This window comes from Podarcis liolepis, assembly GCF_965112155.1.
Source record: "Podarcis liolepis genome assembly, chromosome: 4".
Taxonomy (NCBI): domain Eukaryota; kingdom Metazoa; phylum Chordata; class Lepidosauria; order Squamata; family Lacertidae; genus Podarcis; species Podarcis liolepis.
In genome coordinates, this window is record NC_139558.1 from 92553906 (window position 1) to 92567983 (window position 14078).

The 14078-nt window shown below is 46.6% G+C and overlaps 1 protein-coding gene across 1 annotated transcript in view; it reads left to right on the forward strand.

Annotated features, from left to right (window-relative positions):
* Positions 1-12470: 12470 nt before the first annotated feature.
* LOC310705780 (uncharacterized protein) overlaps positions 12471-14078 on the forward strand; it is a gene marked incomplete at its 5' end in the record, with an annotated part of 58520 nt that continues 56912 nt past the window's right edge. The window contains one exon of the mRNA XM_083500603.1: positions 12471-12552. Within this exon, the coding sequence (XP_083356729.1) occupies positions 12471-12552 (82 nt within the window). The remainder of the gene's footprint in view (positions 12553-14078) is intronic.

Genomic DNA, 14078 nt, shown 5'->3' on the forward strand with positions numbered 1-14078 from the left:
CTGAGGAAGTGGCCCCACCCCCACTTGGTGGGCATTGCCATTCAAATGGGGGGGGGCGTGTGCCATGTCCTGTGATGGATTATGTGGGGTGGGGTTCGCCTTGTTTCATTAGCCATCGGATGCCTGAGGAGCTGAAGCCCTGTTAAACTTGGTGGGGTCTGGCTTGGACTACTGCAATGCACTCTATGTGGGGCTACCTTTGAAGGTGACTACAACTAATCCAGAATGCGGCAGCTAGATTGGTGACTGGGAGCGGTCGCCGAGACCACATAACACCTACATTGGCTCCCAATACATTTCCGAGCACAATTCAAAGTGTTGGTGTTGACCTTTAAAGCCCTAAACGGCCTCAGTCCAGTATACCTGAAGGAGCGTCTCCACCCCCATTATTCAGCCCGGACACTGAGGTCCAGCTCCTAGGGCCTTCTGGCGGTCCCCTCGCTGCGAGAAACCAAGTTACAGGGAACCAGGCAGAGGGCCTTCTCGGTAGTGGCACCCTCCCTATGGAATGCCCTCCCATCAGATGTCAAAGAGAACAACTGCCAGACTTTTAGAAGACATCTGAAGGCAGCCCTGTTTAGGGAAGCTTTTAATGTTTGATACATTGCTGTTTCTTAATATTTTGTTGGAAGCTGCCCAAAGTGGCTGGGGAAGCCCAGCCAGATGGGCAGGGCATTAATAATAATAATAATAATAATAATAATAATAATAATAATAATGATGATGATGCTATTCAGAGCCAACCTGCCTGGGAGGATTGGACTGGAACCCTACTGCTACCGGTCCCCCCCCCCATGCACGTTGACTTGGAAGCACGTTCCACTGAGTTCAGTGATGCTTAATTCTCAAGGCTATTAATTTTTTTTTTTAAAGGAAGCTCACAAGGTCCTGCCTGGAGGCTTGCAACATAAAAAATTAGGCACACCAAAGGGTGGGGGCTCAGGGACTCCTGGATCCTTGGCCAGCTGTCACCTTCCTTTTGCTTTGCTTTCATGACCATTTTATCAGAGACCCACTGTCGTTGCTTAACCCTCCCAATTCACTTTTCTCCTTTTCCCTCCCAAGCAAGTAATGTTCTCAACAGCTTGCCTCCCAAGCCCCACAGAGGCTTGGGAAAAGGTCAACAACTCTGGGAAATTGGGGGGGGGGCACCGCCGGAGGGATCTTTGCACCACGGCGCCAGATATGCTTAAGACAGCCCTGGCTAGAAGGCCCTCGCAGGAGGACTTCTGTGTCCAGGCTCCTTCAGGTATTGTAGATAAGGCCAAGGCCATTAGGGGTTCAAATGTCAGCTGGGAGTTGTGCTCAGAAATGTCCTGGGAGCCAGTGAGGATCCTTTAGGATCAGAGTTATATGGCCCCAACAGCCTCTCCCAGTCACCAGTCTAGCTGCCGCATTCTGGATTAGTTGTAGTTTCTGAGTCACTTTCAAAGGTAGCCCCACGTAGAGTGCAATGCAGTAGTACAAGCGGGAGATAACCAGAGCATGAACCACTCTGATGGTAGTTGCAGTCCAGCAACATCAGTTTGGAGAGCCTTAGGTTCCCAACCCCTGCTTTGAATCATCCCAAAATGTTTAAAGTGTGTCGGTGGCCAAACCTTATAAACACAGGCCATAATCACCACAGAACCTTAACAGCTTGTTCCCTTCTGATGTGAAACTTTCTCTGTCATTTCTGAACAGCGCAAATGTGTCTCCACTTAAGCCTCTTCAATATGTGTAACCTTAATGTGTGACCGTATTTCTGCTGCCAGGATTGTAAAATCCATGAATCACACCATCAACGCTACAAGCAGATGGTGGATAAATCCCATGAGGATATTCCCGTGAGGATATCCAGAAGGCAACCTTGTGAGAACATTCATGGAACCAAGCCATGCACAACACTTTGTTGTCTTAGTGTGTAAGCAAAAAAACCAAATGGCTCTTGTACAGCGTTGAGCAACAAAGGCTCCCTTGAAATGATCCTTGTTTTGACTGAAGATAGTATAATGCATTAGGAACCAGCCTCATAACAAAGGAAGACAGGAAGCTGCCTTAAACTCCGCACATCTAGCTTGTTGGCATCCATCTGTCTTGGAGGACAATGGAGGAGTTCACCTTCCTACAAGAGCAGCACTGAGACTAAGCGGGAGGAAGCTGCCAGCAAGGGCTGGTGGTAAACATGAAGGCAGGTGGGTGGGTGGGGTCTGGGTGAGATTGGTGGAGCAGTGCCCGAGTCATAGAATCAAATCATAGAATTGTAGAGTTGGAAGGGACCCAGAGAGTCATCTAGTCCAACCCCCTGCAATGCAGGAATCTCAACGATATCATCCATGATAGATGACCACCCAAAGTCTGCTTCAAAACCTCCAAGGAAGGAAAGTTCACAACCTCCCGATGGAGACCATTCCACTGCCAAACAGCTCTTAAGCTCAGAAAGTTCTTCCTGGAATCTCCTTTCTTGCTACTTGAACCCATTGGCATGAGTCCTGAGTAGGAGAAAACAAGCTTGCCCCATCTTCCATGCAACAGCCCTTTAGATATTTGAAGGTGGCAATCATATCTCCTCTGTCTAATCTACTCCAGCCTAAAAATACCCAGCTTCATCATAAGGCTTTCATCAACCGAGTCGCCCTCCTCTGCACACCTTCCAGCTTGTCAACATCCTTCTTAAATTGTGGTACCCAGAACCAAACACTATTCCAGGTGTGGTCAGAGCGAGGCTGAACAGAGTGGGACTGTGACTTCCCTATGCTAAGTCTGTCCTGGTGGTAGTCCTGTCACTGTCTCTCAATATAGGGGAAAGAATACTGGTTGTAAATAGCAAGAGTTACTATGTTAATGTTCGGCAAGTACTTTGAACACACACAAAAGAGAGCAGTAAGTACCGTATTTTTCGTCCTATAGGGCGCACCGGCCCATAGGACGCACCTCGTTTTTTGGGGGGGAAATGAATTAAAAAAAATTATTTCCCCCCCCCCAGCCCTGGCTGCCACCCCAAGCCTTGTGCTCACCTGCCCGAAGCAGGGGGAGCCCTCCGGAGGGCTCCCCGTGCTTCGGGGCGACAGGCTGCCGCCCCAAGCCTCGCGCACCCGGCGGGACCTCCTGCCGGGCGCGCAAGGCTTGCGGACACTCGTCGGGGCTGCAGGCTGCTGCCCGCAAGCCTTGTGAGCCCGCGGGAACTCCCACCTGGCTTGCAAGGCTTGCGGATAGCTTCCTGAAGCCTGGAGAGCGAGAGGGGTCGGCGCGCACCAGGCTTCAGCCTCTCCAGGCTTCAGCAAAAGCCTGCATTCGCCCCATAGGACACACACACATTTCCCCTTCATTTTTGGAGGGGAAAAAGTGCGTCCTATGGGGCGAAAAATACGGTACATATTATTATGGTGATGTTGATGTCCAGGCAAGCATTTTGCTGTTTCAAGCTGTGCTGTGCAGCCGAATACATCCCAGCATCCTCTGTGATGTTGCAAGGGCTTCTGGGGAATCCCGTCATAGCTTTAGAAATGACATTGTGAACACTGCTGCTCAAATAATAACAATAATAATTTTATTATTTGTGCCCTGACCATCTGACTGGGTTGCCCCGGCCACTCTGGGTGGCTTCCGGGATATATAATAAAAACATAGCACTCACCTGGCTTACCTGTGGTGCCTGATCTGTCCCTGTTGGTGCCTTTTTGGAACAACAGTTGGCTTGGGGACTGAGCTTTTGACTGATGGCTTTATACAGGGGTCAGCAAACTTTTTCAGCAGGGGGCCAGTCCACTGAATCTCAGACCTTGTGGGGGGCCAGACTATATTTTTTAGGGGGGAAATGAACGAATTCCTATGCCCCACAAATAACCCAGAGATGCATTTTAAATAAAAGGACACATTCTACTCATGTAAAAACATGCTGTTTCCCGGACTGTCCGCAAGCCGGATTTAGAAGGCGATTGGGCCGGATCCAGCCCCCGGGCCTTAGTTTGCCTACCCATGCTCTATAACTACCAATTAGAGGAGAGGATGGAAGCTGGAACTTGGATGAAGTACATGACATAGCTGACAGTGCTCCTCCAACAACCCCCTTTTGGTTTAGAGCGCAGGAGGCAGCTGAAGGCCAACCATCATTGTTGTTTTTCAATTGCTCAATCCAAATATTAATTATTAACGATGGTGATTAATGTCACTGTAATTATGTGTATTGTTTACATTTCGCCTCTGCAGTGACAGGGGGAAAGCACACTAAATTGAGTGATGATTCAGAGGAGCGCACGCACATGGCAAAGAGAGAGGAGGGGAAAGAAAGAAGATTACAGTGGTACCTCGGGTTACATACGCTTCAGGTTACAGACTCTGCTAACCCACAAATAGTACCTCAGGTTAAGAACTTTGCTTCAGGATGAGAACAGAAATCGTGCTCCGGCGGAGCGGCAGCAGCAGGAGGCCCCATTGGCTAAAGTGGTGCTTCAGGTTAAGAACAGTTTCAGGTTAAGAACAGACTTCCGGAACGAATTAAGTACTTAACCCGAGGTACCACTGTACATCGTTATTGTGTGGGAGATTAGCAGCCAAACAACTGCACATTCTTGCCTGAGCAGAGGCTAATATCACAGAGCTGTTTTGCTGATAGGCAATATAGCTCAGACCATAGAAATACAGTTGGTAGAGAGGGCTTTGTGTGATGTCATTTCCCCTCCTCTCCTGGAGAGGAAGGAGAATATAGAACTTCCTGCTCCTCTCTCTCTCTCTTCCTTTGACCAACAATGGATATAGATATGCCTCCTCTTGCTCCAGCTTTAGGTACATGCCTGAAGCTGGTTATACTGTAAATGTAAGTATTTTACCTGCATAGTTTTTACTGCTACTGTTGCTGTGAACCAATGCATGATTATAAAGTAAGTCAATCTTATTTTTAAACTTACTTCCCAGGTTGTTGCCTGATTCTTTATTGCGTGGGGTAAGAAAGGGGAGCCAGCTTGCTTCCTAGATGCACAACCTAATTCCTATGCTTTGGGTTTTGCTGCCTAGGATGGGATTTTGAACTCTGTACAACCCACACACATAGGAGCCTGAAGGGATAAATTGTAACTAATATATCCTCTCCTACCCATTAAAACCCATCCCACATATTGAGAAGTAGAAATATACAGGAATTGCCTTGCTAGATCTTAACAAAGGCATATGTTGTCCTATTTTCTCTCTCCAGCTAATGAATTGGGTGGTTTACAAAAGACCATCCTGTTATTTGTCCTCTGTGCCTAGGAATTACAGGTATCCATGGAGGCTTAATTGCTAGCCAATCTGTTTACTAGACAACAATACACCTGTTCTCCATTCAGTTCACTAATCCTTTTTTTAAAGGCCATCTTGACTATAGCCATCCCATGCATTGGAAATGTTTGCATGTAACACTAAAGCAATAGTTTAGCATTTCATACAGGAATCTCATGCTCTCATGCTCCCATGCCTCAGTGCAGCTGCCAGGAGAGGACCAGAAGCTTTTGCTTGTATGGTTTCTTGTTATGTCCAAACCAGGAACTGTGGTTTGGGTTAACTATGGCATATTGAAACAAGCCAGGACCATTGATCGTGGTTTCAAGTTGGCTTCTTTCACAAAAGCACAATTTGGCTATGAATTAAAAACTCATTTAGGTGAAACAAGACACAGCGCTTTTGATCATCTTACGGTTTTCCCAGAGGAGGAAAAGATAGTACATGAGCCCAAGGCTTGTGCATGAAACATGATGGTTCATCTTCATCTCTTCTTACCCTGTGGGCCATCTGATGTCATCATGTCAGGTGACTGATTGGCGGGTGGTCCCGCCCAGCTGTCAAAGTTGACCCGTGGTGTGGGATGAAGGAGTCTGCTTTGTAGGGAATTAAATCTATGAATTGCTGTGGACCCACCTGTGTGGGTGAACAACAAAAGAATGGGCTGGGTGCCTGGATTCAAAACAAGGGGCTAGCACACAGAGAGCCCCAGCAGCAGAGTATTAAAAGTTGAGCAACACAATAAATAAAGCATTAGGCATATAGGCTGTTAGACTTCCCTTATCCTGTTCAGCTCCACACAGCAGCTGACCTCTTTCTACTCCTCTTGCAGTGAGCAGAGCACACACTGTTAAGAAATTTTAGAATGCTTTACTTACAGATTCAAGGACTCGTTCATGCATTGTTCCATGCAGCGGCATGGATAATAAATGCACAATTCTCTTGGGTAGAAAGTGCAGGATATAGTTTCGAACATGTGTTGTAAGCTTGGGGGCAAGCCCACACATGCCCATCTTATTACATGGTGCAGAGAGAGAGAAAGGAAGAGGAAAAAAGCCTCTCTGTAAGAAGAGGAGAGGGGCACAACCTGAGTCTTATCTAGCAATACAACTCTATGGCCTTTAACCCTATCATGTACTAACTAGCAGTCATGCAGAGTTATGTTTGACTGCAATCTCCCACATGCTTTACCAACTTGTTCCCCATAGGGAATGTACTGGTGAAGTGGGACTGAACTCCCTCCCTCCCTCCCTCACATCTGCTACCATCACCCGGTGTCACCAGCTGATTGAGAGGCATGTGTGGCTTGGGGGAAATGGCATTCTGGGTCAAAGTTGGCCAACAGGCCAGAAGGTTCCCTACCCTGGTCTACACTGGCTGGCTGTGGTTCTCCAGGGTTTCAGCCAGAGGTTTCTCCCAGCCCTACCTGGAGATGCTGGGGACTGAACCCAGGACATTCTGCATGCAGAGCATATTCTCTGTCACTGAGCTGCACAATAATCCAGTCTGGAAGTGTCAGAAAAAGCATGGTAACACAACCGAAGCATCATTTTTCCTGCTTCAGAGATTGCAGGGAAGGAACCCAACATGGTTGATCAGTTTCTGGCTCTGCAGCGCCTGTTTAAGCCTTATGCGATGGAAGACACCTGCTTCCTTCTTGCATCATTCATTAGGCCAGGGGATAGAAAGACGCTACCCAGTTCATCAGACTGGAACGTAAGACCTCCGTGTAGAAAGCAGAGACGTGTTCAAAACGGCAGCTTGCAAACCGTGATTCCCTGCTGACAGTTCAAGAGGGGGGGAAAGGAAGCGAGAGCACTGACACGTCTACCACCAGGAATTCTGACCGCAGAGAGAGTGCTAGACAAGCGCTCTGATGGCACGAGGACATCTGGGGTGGAGAGGTGTACAAACAAGAGATTAAAATACGATCAGATAAAACCACATTAAAATGCAATGAATCAAATGACCAACCCATCATTCAGTTCAGCTGCAACAGGATTATTTATCCTGGCCTGTTTCTAATGCTGTACTCAGTAAGCCAGTGTGGTGTAGTGGTTAAGAGTGGTAGACTCGTAATCTGGGGAACCGGGTTCGTGTCTCCGCTCCTCCACATGCAGCTGCTGGGTGACCTTGGGCCAGTCACACTTCTTTGAAGTCTCTCAGCCCCACTCACCTCACAGAGTGTTTTTTGTGGGGGAGGAAGGGAAAGGAGATTGTTAGCCGCTTTGAGACTCCTTCGGGTAGTGATAAAGCGGGATATCAAATCCAAACTCCTCTTCTTCTAACTGTCCCATCAGCACAAGGATTTCCACTTGTACAATGGGATTTCCCCGCCCTCCTCTCCCTAGGTATGCCCTGTGCCCTCCGCAGATCTGCTCTGGAGGGTTGAGAGAAAACCCAGAGCAACTTTGCAGGGTGCGCTGGGGAAGGAAGGTGAGGGAAAGTCCTGTTGCACAAGCAGAAACCATTGTGCTAATGGAATAATAATAATAATAATAATAATAATAATAATAATAATAATAATAAATATTATAACAACAACAACAACAACAACAAATAAAATAAAATGAAAAGTAGTTATATTTACACTTAATCTCAGCCAAAAGGCTGGGAAGCTGTTGGAAACTAGTGATTTTGCATTCTGGGGGAAGTCAGCTCTGTTGGTTAGAGCATGATGCTGATAATGGCAAGGTTGCAGGTTCAATCCCCATATGGGACAGCTGCATATTCCTGCCTTGCAGGGAGAGATCCCAAGACTCTCTCCCAATTCTATGATAGGAAGCCATAGAAATAGACTAGAAAGTGAACAGAGTTCTCCGGCTCTATCAAAAGCTCTCTCACTAAAGGCAGAGATATAGGAAAGTGGGGCATGTGGTTGACCAGTAATATGTATCTTATTTTTAAAAATGGTGTATGCCTTTCTCCTGCCATGTTGCAGCACTTGTGAAAATTGATGGAACGAGTGTCTTGTCAGAAGAACGTGATCTCACCCAGACAGCATACACAGTGCTCCTTGGGCTTCGGTCAAGTCTGAGATGAAGAAGAAGAAGAAAAAGAAGAGTTTGGATTTGATATCCTGCTTTATCACTACCCGAAGGAGTCTCAAAGCAGCTAACATTCTCCTTTCCCTTCCTCCCCCACAACAAACACTCTGTGAGGTGAGTGGGGCTGAGAGACTTCAGAGAAGTGTGACTGGTCCAAGGTCACCCAGCAGCTGCATGTGGAGGAGCAGGGAATCGAACGCAGTTCACCAGATTATGAGTCTACCACTCTTAACCACTACACCACACTGGCTTACTGAGTACAGCATTGGAAACAGGCCAGGATAAATAATCCTGTTGCACACTGGCTCGCACTGCCAAACACAGCAGCAAAAACTTTGCTGCGACCCACCTGCTGGTTGAAGACCTATGCATTATGCGCTACGCAATTGTTTTAACAATGAGCTACTCACACATCATTCTGTTGCTCTGTGATGCTTCCCCAAAGTTATTGCATTATTGCCATCTGGAGGCAACAGAAGTGTGACAACAAACAAACAAACCCTGGATCATTTGTGATATGAAAAGCTACAGGATTTCACCAGGAAGCTAAGAGACGTGAACCTACTGGGAGCGAAGCTGTACACCAGCCCCAAAATGACTGCAGGCACAAAGAGCATTGAAAATGGGATTGTCTACAACCACCCTGGTACCACTACGAGCACAAATCATGCACAATGAAAACAGCACCTGGATGTGCCCCTAGACTAATTGTTCCTTTTCTTTAGAAGTGAAACTGTGAGATGAATGGACACTTTTTACCTTTTAATTAAAATGTGCAGAGATAGATCAAGTTGCTGTGAAGTAAGGCTAGCCGCAGGCTGCTGCCTGGCTATCCTTTGAAAAGAAGAAAATTACCTTGCAGAGAAGACATGTGACCTCTCTGGAGCGTTCTCTTCCTAGAATATTGAACAAGCAAGAATGGAACAAGCTGAACATTTAGAAGAAAGCCAGGAGATGTGTTTGTTGGTTAAGTGGCCGGATGCAAAAGCTGACTGTGGTGGCATAGCGTGCTGGTGGGGGGCACAGGGGCGGTTGCCCCAGGCGTAAAATTGTTAGAGGTGCAATTTTTCAACACCCAGTGCTACCCCACTATGGCTCCGTGCTTCTGTCGCTGGGCTGCATTGAAAACAGCTTCTCCATGCAAACCAGGAAGTGACCTCTCCAAGCAATGGAACGTTTTCTCAGTGGCGTGCAATCTCCTGGGTGATGCAGATGCTGTTAGGATGTTGAATGAGCATGCATATCTGTCCCTTTCCCTCCCACCCACCACCCACTCTCCATGGCCCGGGCACTGGCTGTTGGGATACTGCCAGGCAGACAAAGGCCACCATGCCTCCACGTCGATTTGGGACGATCCATCAATCTCCCGTAGATACAGTATCAGTCAATTAGCGACACGAGCCTCAGAAATAGCTTGCCACATTCCAGCACTCGTGCACGCCCTTTCAGCAGAGTTCGCACAATGAAAGATGCACTCAGGAGAGCATTATTTACAATTTTATTCAGCGTTGGTCAGAACAAAGAAAAAATCATGGCTGCCTGCCTGCGTGTCGAGGCACAGAGAGAGAGAGACAATAGCTATATACAAAACAGAAACATCCTGTGAACAGGAAATACGCAGGCTGTGACACAACAACCTGCTCCCCTTTTTAAGGTGGAACGGAAATATCCTAACACTGGCAACCCACGCTACACCACTGGGTGACTGGGCTCCTGCTCCTTTCATACTTCTGAGAATGAGGATTTCAGGAGGCCTTGCAAGCCACACCTGCTGAAATTCCCTCTTCTGGGCACAGGAGCCCTGATCTCTTTTGCATCTGGATGATGATGCAAAACAAGGTCTTCTCAACAACAGTGTCGCAGTTATGAAATGCCCTCCTGAAGCAATTCCAGTTGTACCCTCGCCCCACCCTAAGCTATCATTCAGGTGCCAACTTCAAACATACTTGTTTGGGCCTTTGGGGAGTAAAATATAATTATTCCAATGATTGCCACCTTCTGTATTACTCTTAATGGTTATCTTGGTTTTGATGACGGTTTTAAGGCTGGGATACAAGAACCACCATCGTAATTTGTGGAATGCGGGAACCATGTGTGCCGCAAATGGCTTGTTGGGTAGGATGTACTGTTCACTCAATACTTCAAGATAACTTAAATTGGATGGGAGATTAGCCGTGCAAGGCTTAAATTTCTGTGTCATTCTTGCCAAATAGGATGGATAATGGACTCGCTGATGCTCACTCTAGGGAGTATCGCTGAGAAGAAACATTATTTTGTACTGCCTACGTTCTTAATGGAAAAGACACAGCTACCTTATTAAAAGTTCATTTTTATTTCCTTTCCTTTATCTTCTCATATACATCGTACCAATGGAACCCATGCATTCTATATGTTAGAATTCATGTTTAGGGGCCAATCTATACACAGTGCTTAATCTTGTGCATTTTCTCTTTTAAATTTGCCTTTCTTAAAATAAAAAAATTATGTAGCCATAACGACTGCAATCTGCCTTAGAAACCCACACAGAAGAAAGTGTTTGTTTGCTTGTTTCTATGTATTCTCTCTTGGCAGGTATTAGCCGAAATCTTCACAATGTCAGCATGTACCGTATTGCATCGCACCCTGTGCTTGTCGCATTGTTTCCACTCTGTTGCAGTTCATTTTCTGCCAAAAAGTGCATTATTCATCTCATTGTTTGTTGTGGCAAAATTATGCAACTCCAATAATTGATGCAATTAATTGTGGTAATTAGGTAATTATGTTGCCATTACATTATTCCACCCCAAACCATTTCGGTGCAAAGAAAACACAAGCCAAATGAGAGGAGGGGAACATAATCAGTTCCGCATCGTTTGCAGACTGAGAGCAGCAACAAAAGTGAATACCAATAACAAAAGGAGCCAGTGTCCCACCATGTCCAGCATCCTGTTTTGCTGTATTGCAGAGGGTTGGACTAGATGACCCTCGGGATCCCTTCCAACTCTATAATTCTGTGGTGCTGTGATTCACAGCAGTCACCCAGATGCCTGTGAGAAACCCACAAGCAAGAGCTGAGCACAAGACCATTTCTCCCTCTTGTGGTTTCCAGCGACTGGCATTCAGAAATATGGACACCTAAAACCACGGAGGCCGAGCCGAGCCATTGCAGCTAGTACCCATTGATAGCCTTCCATGAAGCCACAGGGTTCTGTCTTGGGCCCGGTCTTATTCAACATCTTTATCAACGACTTGGATGATGGACTCAAGGGCATCCTGATCAAATTTGCAGATGACACCAAACTGGGAGGGGTGGCTAACACCCCAGAGGACAGGATCACACTTCAAAACGACCTTGACAGATTAGAGAACTGGGCAAAAACAAACAAGATGACTTTTAACAGGGAGAAATGTAAAGTATTACACTTGGGCAAAAAAAATGAGAGGCACAAATACAAGATGGGTGACACCTGGCTTGAGAGCAGTACATGTGAAAAGGATCTAGGAGTCTTGGTTGACCACAAACTTGACATGAGCCAACAGTGTGACGCGGCAGCTAAAAAAGCCAATGCAATTCTGGGCTGCATCAATAGGAGTATAGCATCTAGATCAAGGGAAGTAATAGTGCCACTGTATTCTGCTCTGGTCAGACCACACCTGGAGTACTGTGTCCAGTTCTGGGCACCACAATTCAAGAAGGACACTGACAAACTGGAACGTGTCCAGAGGAGGGCAACCAAAATGGTCAAAGGCCTGGAAACGATGCCTTATGAGGAACGGCTAAGGGAGCTGGGCATGTTTAGCCTGGAGAAGAGGAGGTTAAGGGGTGATATGATAGCCATGTTCAAATATATAAAAGGATGTCACATAGAGGAGGGAGAAAGGTTGTTTTCTGCTGCTCCAGAGAAGCGGACACGGAGCAATGGATCCAAACTACAAGAAAGAAGATTCCACCTAAACATTAGGAAGAACTTCCTGACAGTAAGAGCTGTTCAACAGTGGAATTTGCTGCCAAGGAGTGTGGTGGAGTCTCCTACTTTGGAGGTCTTTAAGCAGAGGCTTGACAACCATATGTCAGGAGTGCTCTGATGGTGTTTCCTGCTTGGCAGGGGGTTGGACTCGATGGCCCTTGTGGTCTCTTCCAACTCTATGATTCTATGATTCTATGAATTTGCTAGCCATCTTGAGCTCCTGCCAGAGGAAGTGTGGGATATGGTGGAGCTTGTGTATGACCGAGCTGAAATGGCTCTCCTCCACGTCGTATCTTCGGAATCCATCAAGCTCTGCTCTGACGGTGATTTACGACCTAAGCCTTTGATGAGGCTTCAGGCACTCTCCCATTACGCAGAGTATCCAAACAGCAGTAAAAGGAGCTGAAATATGTGCTACATCGCTAAGTTTATTTCTAACTACTCAGGACAGAAAAGAATAACCATCTGCTCTCTGTGAGAGTCAGTGAACAACTAGAAACAAAGAAACAGGAAACCAGTAACATCAACATCCGTCTCCCGTCTGCCATGAGACTTCCAACAGTCTGGAATGTAAACAGAGTCTTGTGACTCCAAAAACTGCATAGTGGCATAATAGAAATCTAACAGGATACAGGTATGATATCCACTGGATTAAGTTCCATTCCAGACATGGTACAAATTAAGCAAACATTTGAAATTCCTGCTCCCCTTTTCCTGGGAATTCCCATACATCCCTAGTGGAGGCAAACTTCTCCTTCCTGCCCCAGCTCCCACTTCCTTGTGGGTCTCCTGAGACAGATCAAAACATCCATGTTTGTAATAGACAAAAATACTTGGTGGGAAAACCCTAAACTCACATATCCAGGACCTCCTTCCATATCACTGCTAGAGCTATCCCCGTCCACAATCTCCGGGTCCTCTGCCTCATCTGATAGCTTCTGCCCTCCTCCTCCCATCTCATGGGCGAAGCCAGGATTTTGTTGGGGGGGGAGGAAGACAGACAGCCAAAGCACAAAGCTGCCACAAACCCAGTTGTTTGTTCTTAAATCCTTTCAGTATACAGTGGTACCTCGGGTTAAGTACTTAATTCATTCCAGAGGTCCGTTCTTAACCTGAAACTGTTCTTAACCTGAAGCACCACTTTAGCTAATGGGACCTCCTGCTGCGCCACTGCACGATTTCTGTTCTCATCCTGAAGCAAAGTTCTTAACCCGAGGTACTATTTCTGGGTTAGCAGAGTCTGTAACCTGAAGCGTATGTAACCTGAAGCATATGTAAGCCGATGTAGCACTGTATGACATCATACAGATAACTACTGAAATATCCCACCCAGAAGCTGGTGTTTAGGCAAGGCATGCAAAATAACAACAACATAAAGTAAATTATGCTGGGCCCTATACAACAGACTACTGTTTGTACAGAAGGCAACTCCAAAGTTTTATAACATGAGGAGAGTCCTCCGTTTCCCATTTTAGCCACGTACACAGTAAATGCCATTCAATTGCAGAAGAGTCTTTGCGCTTCGAGCCTTGTGCCAAATTTATTTTATTGCTTAATTTTTGCACAAGCGCTATTTACCATTTGTGCATGATATGTTTACAAAGCCCATGGCATTTTCTCCAACACTCTAATCCTCAAGGGACCAGGCTCAAGCTTGAATTACATCAGGTGATTGTGTAAGCCAATTGGGACAAACCAGGCCCTAGGTGAAGCAAGGCCAGTGTGGGGTGTGGCCTGGGGAAAGAGGGTGTGGCCTTGGAGGGGCGTGGCCAGGGGAGAGTTCCGGCGACCAGAGAAACGAAGTCTGGAGGTCACTCCAGCCTGAGGTTCTCTGCTGCTGTTGTGACGG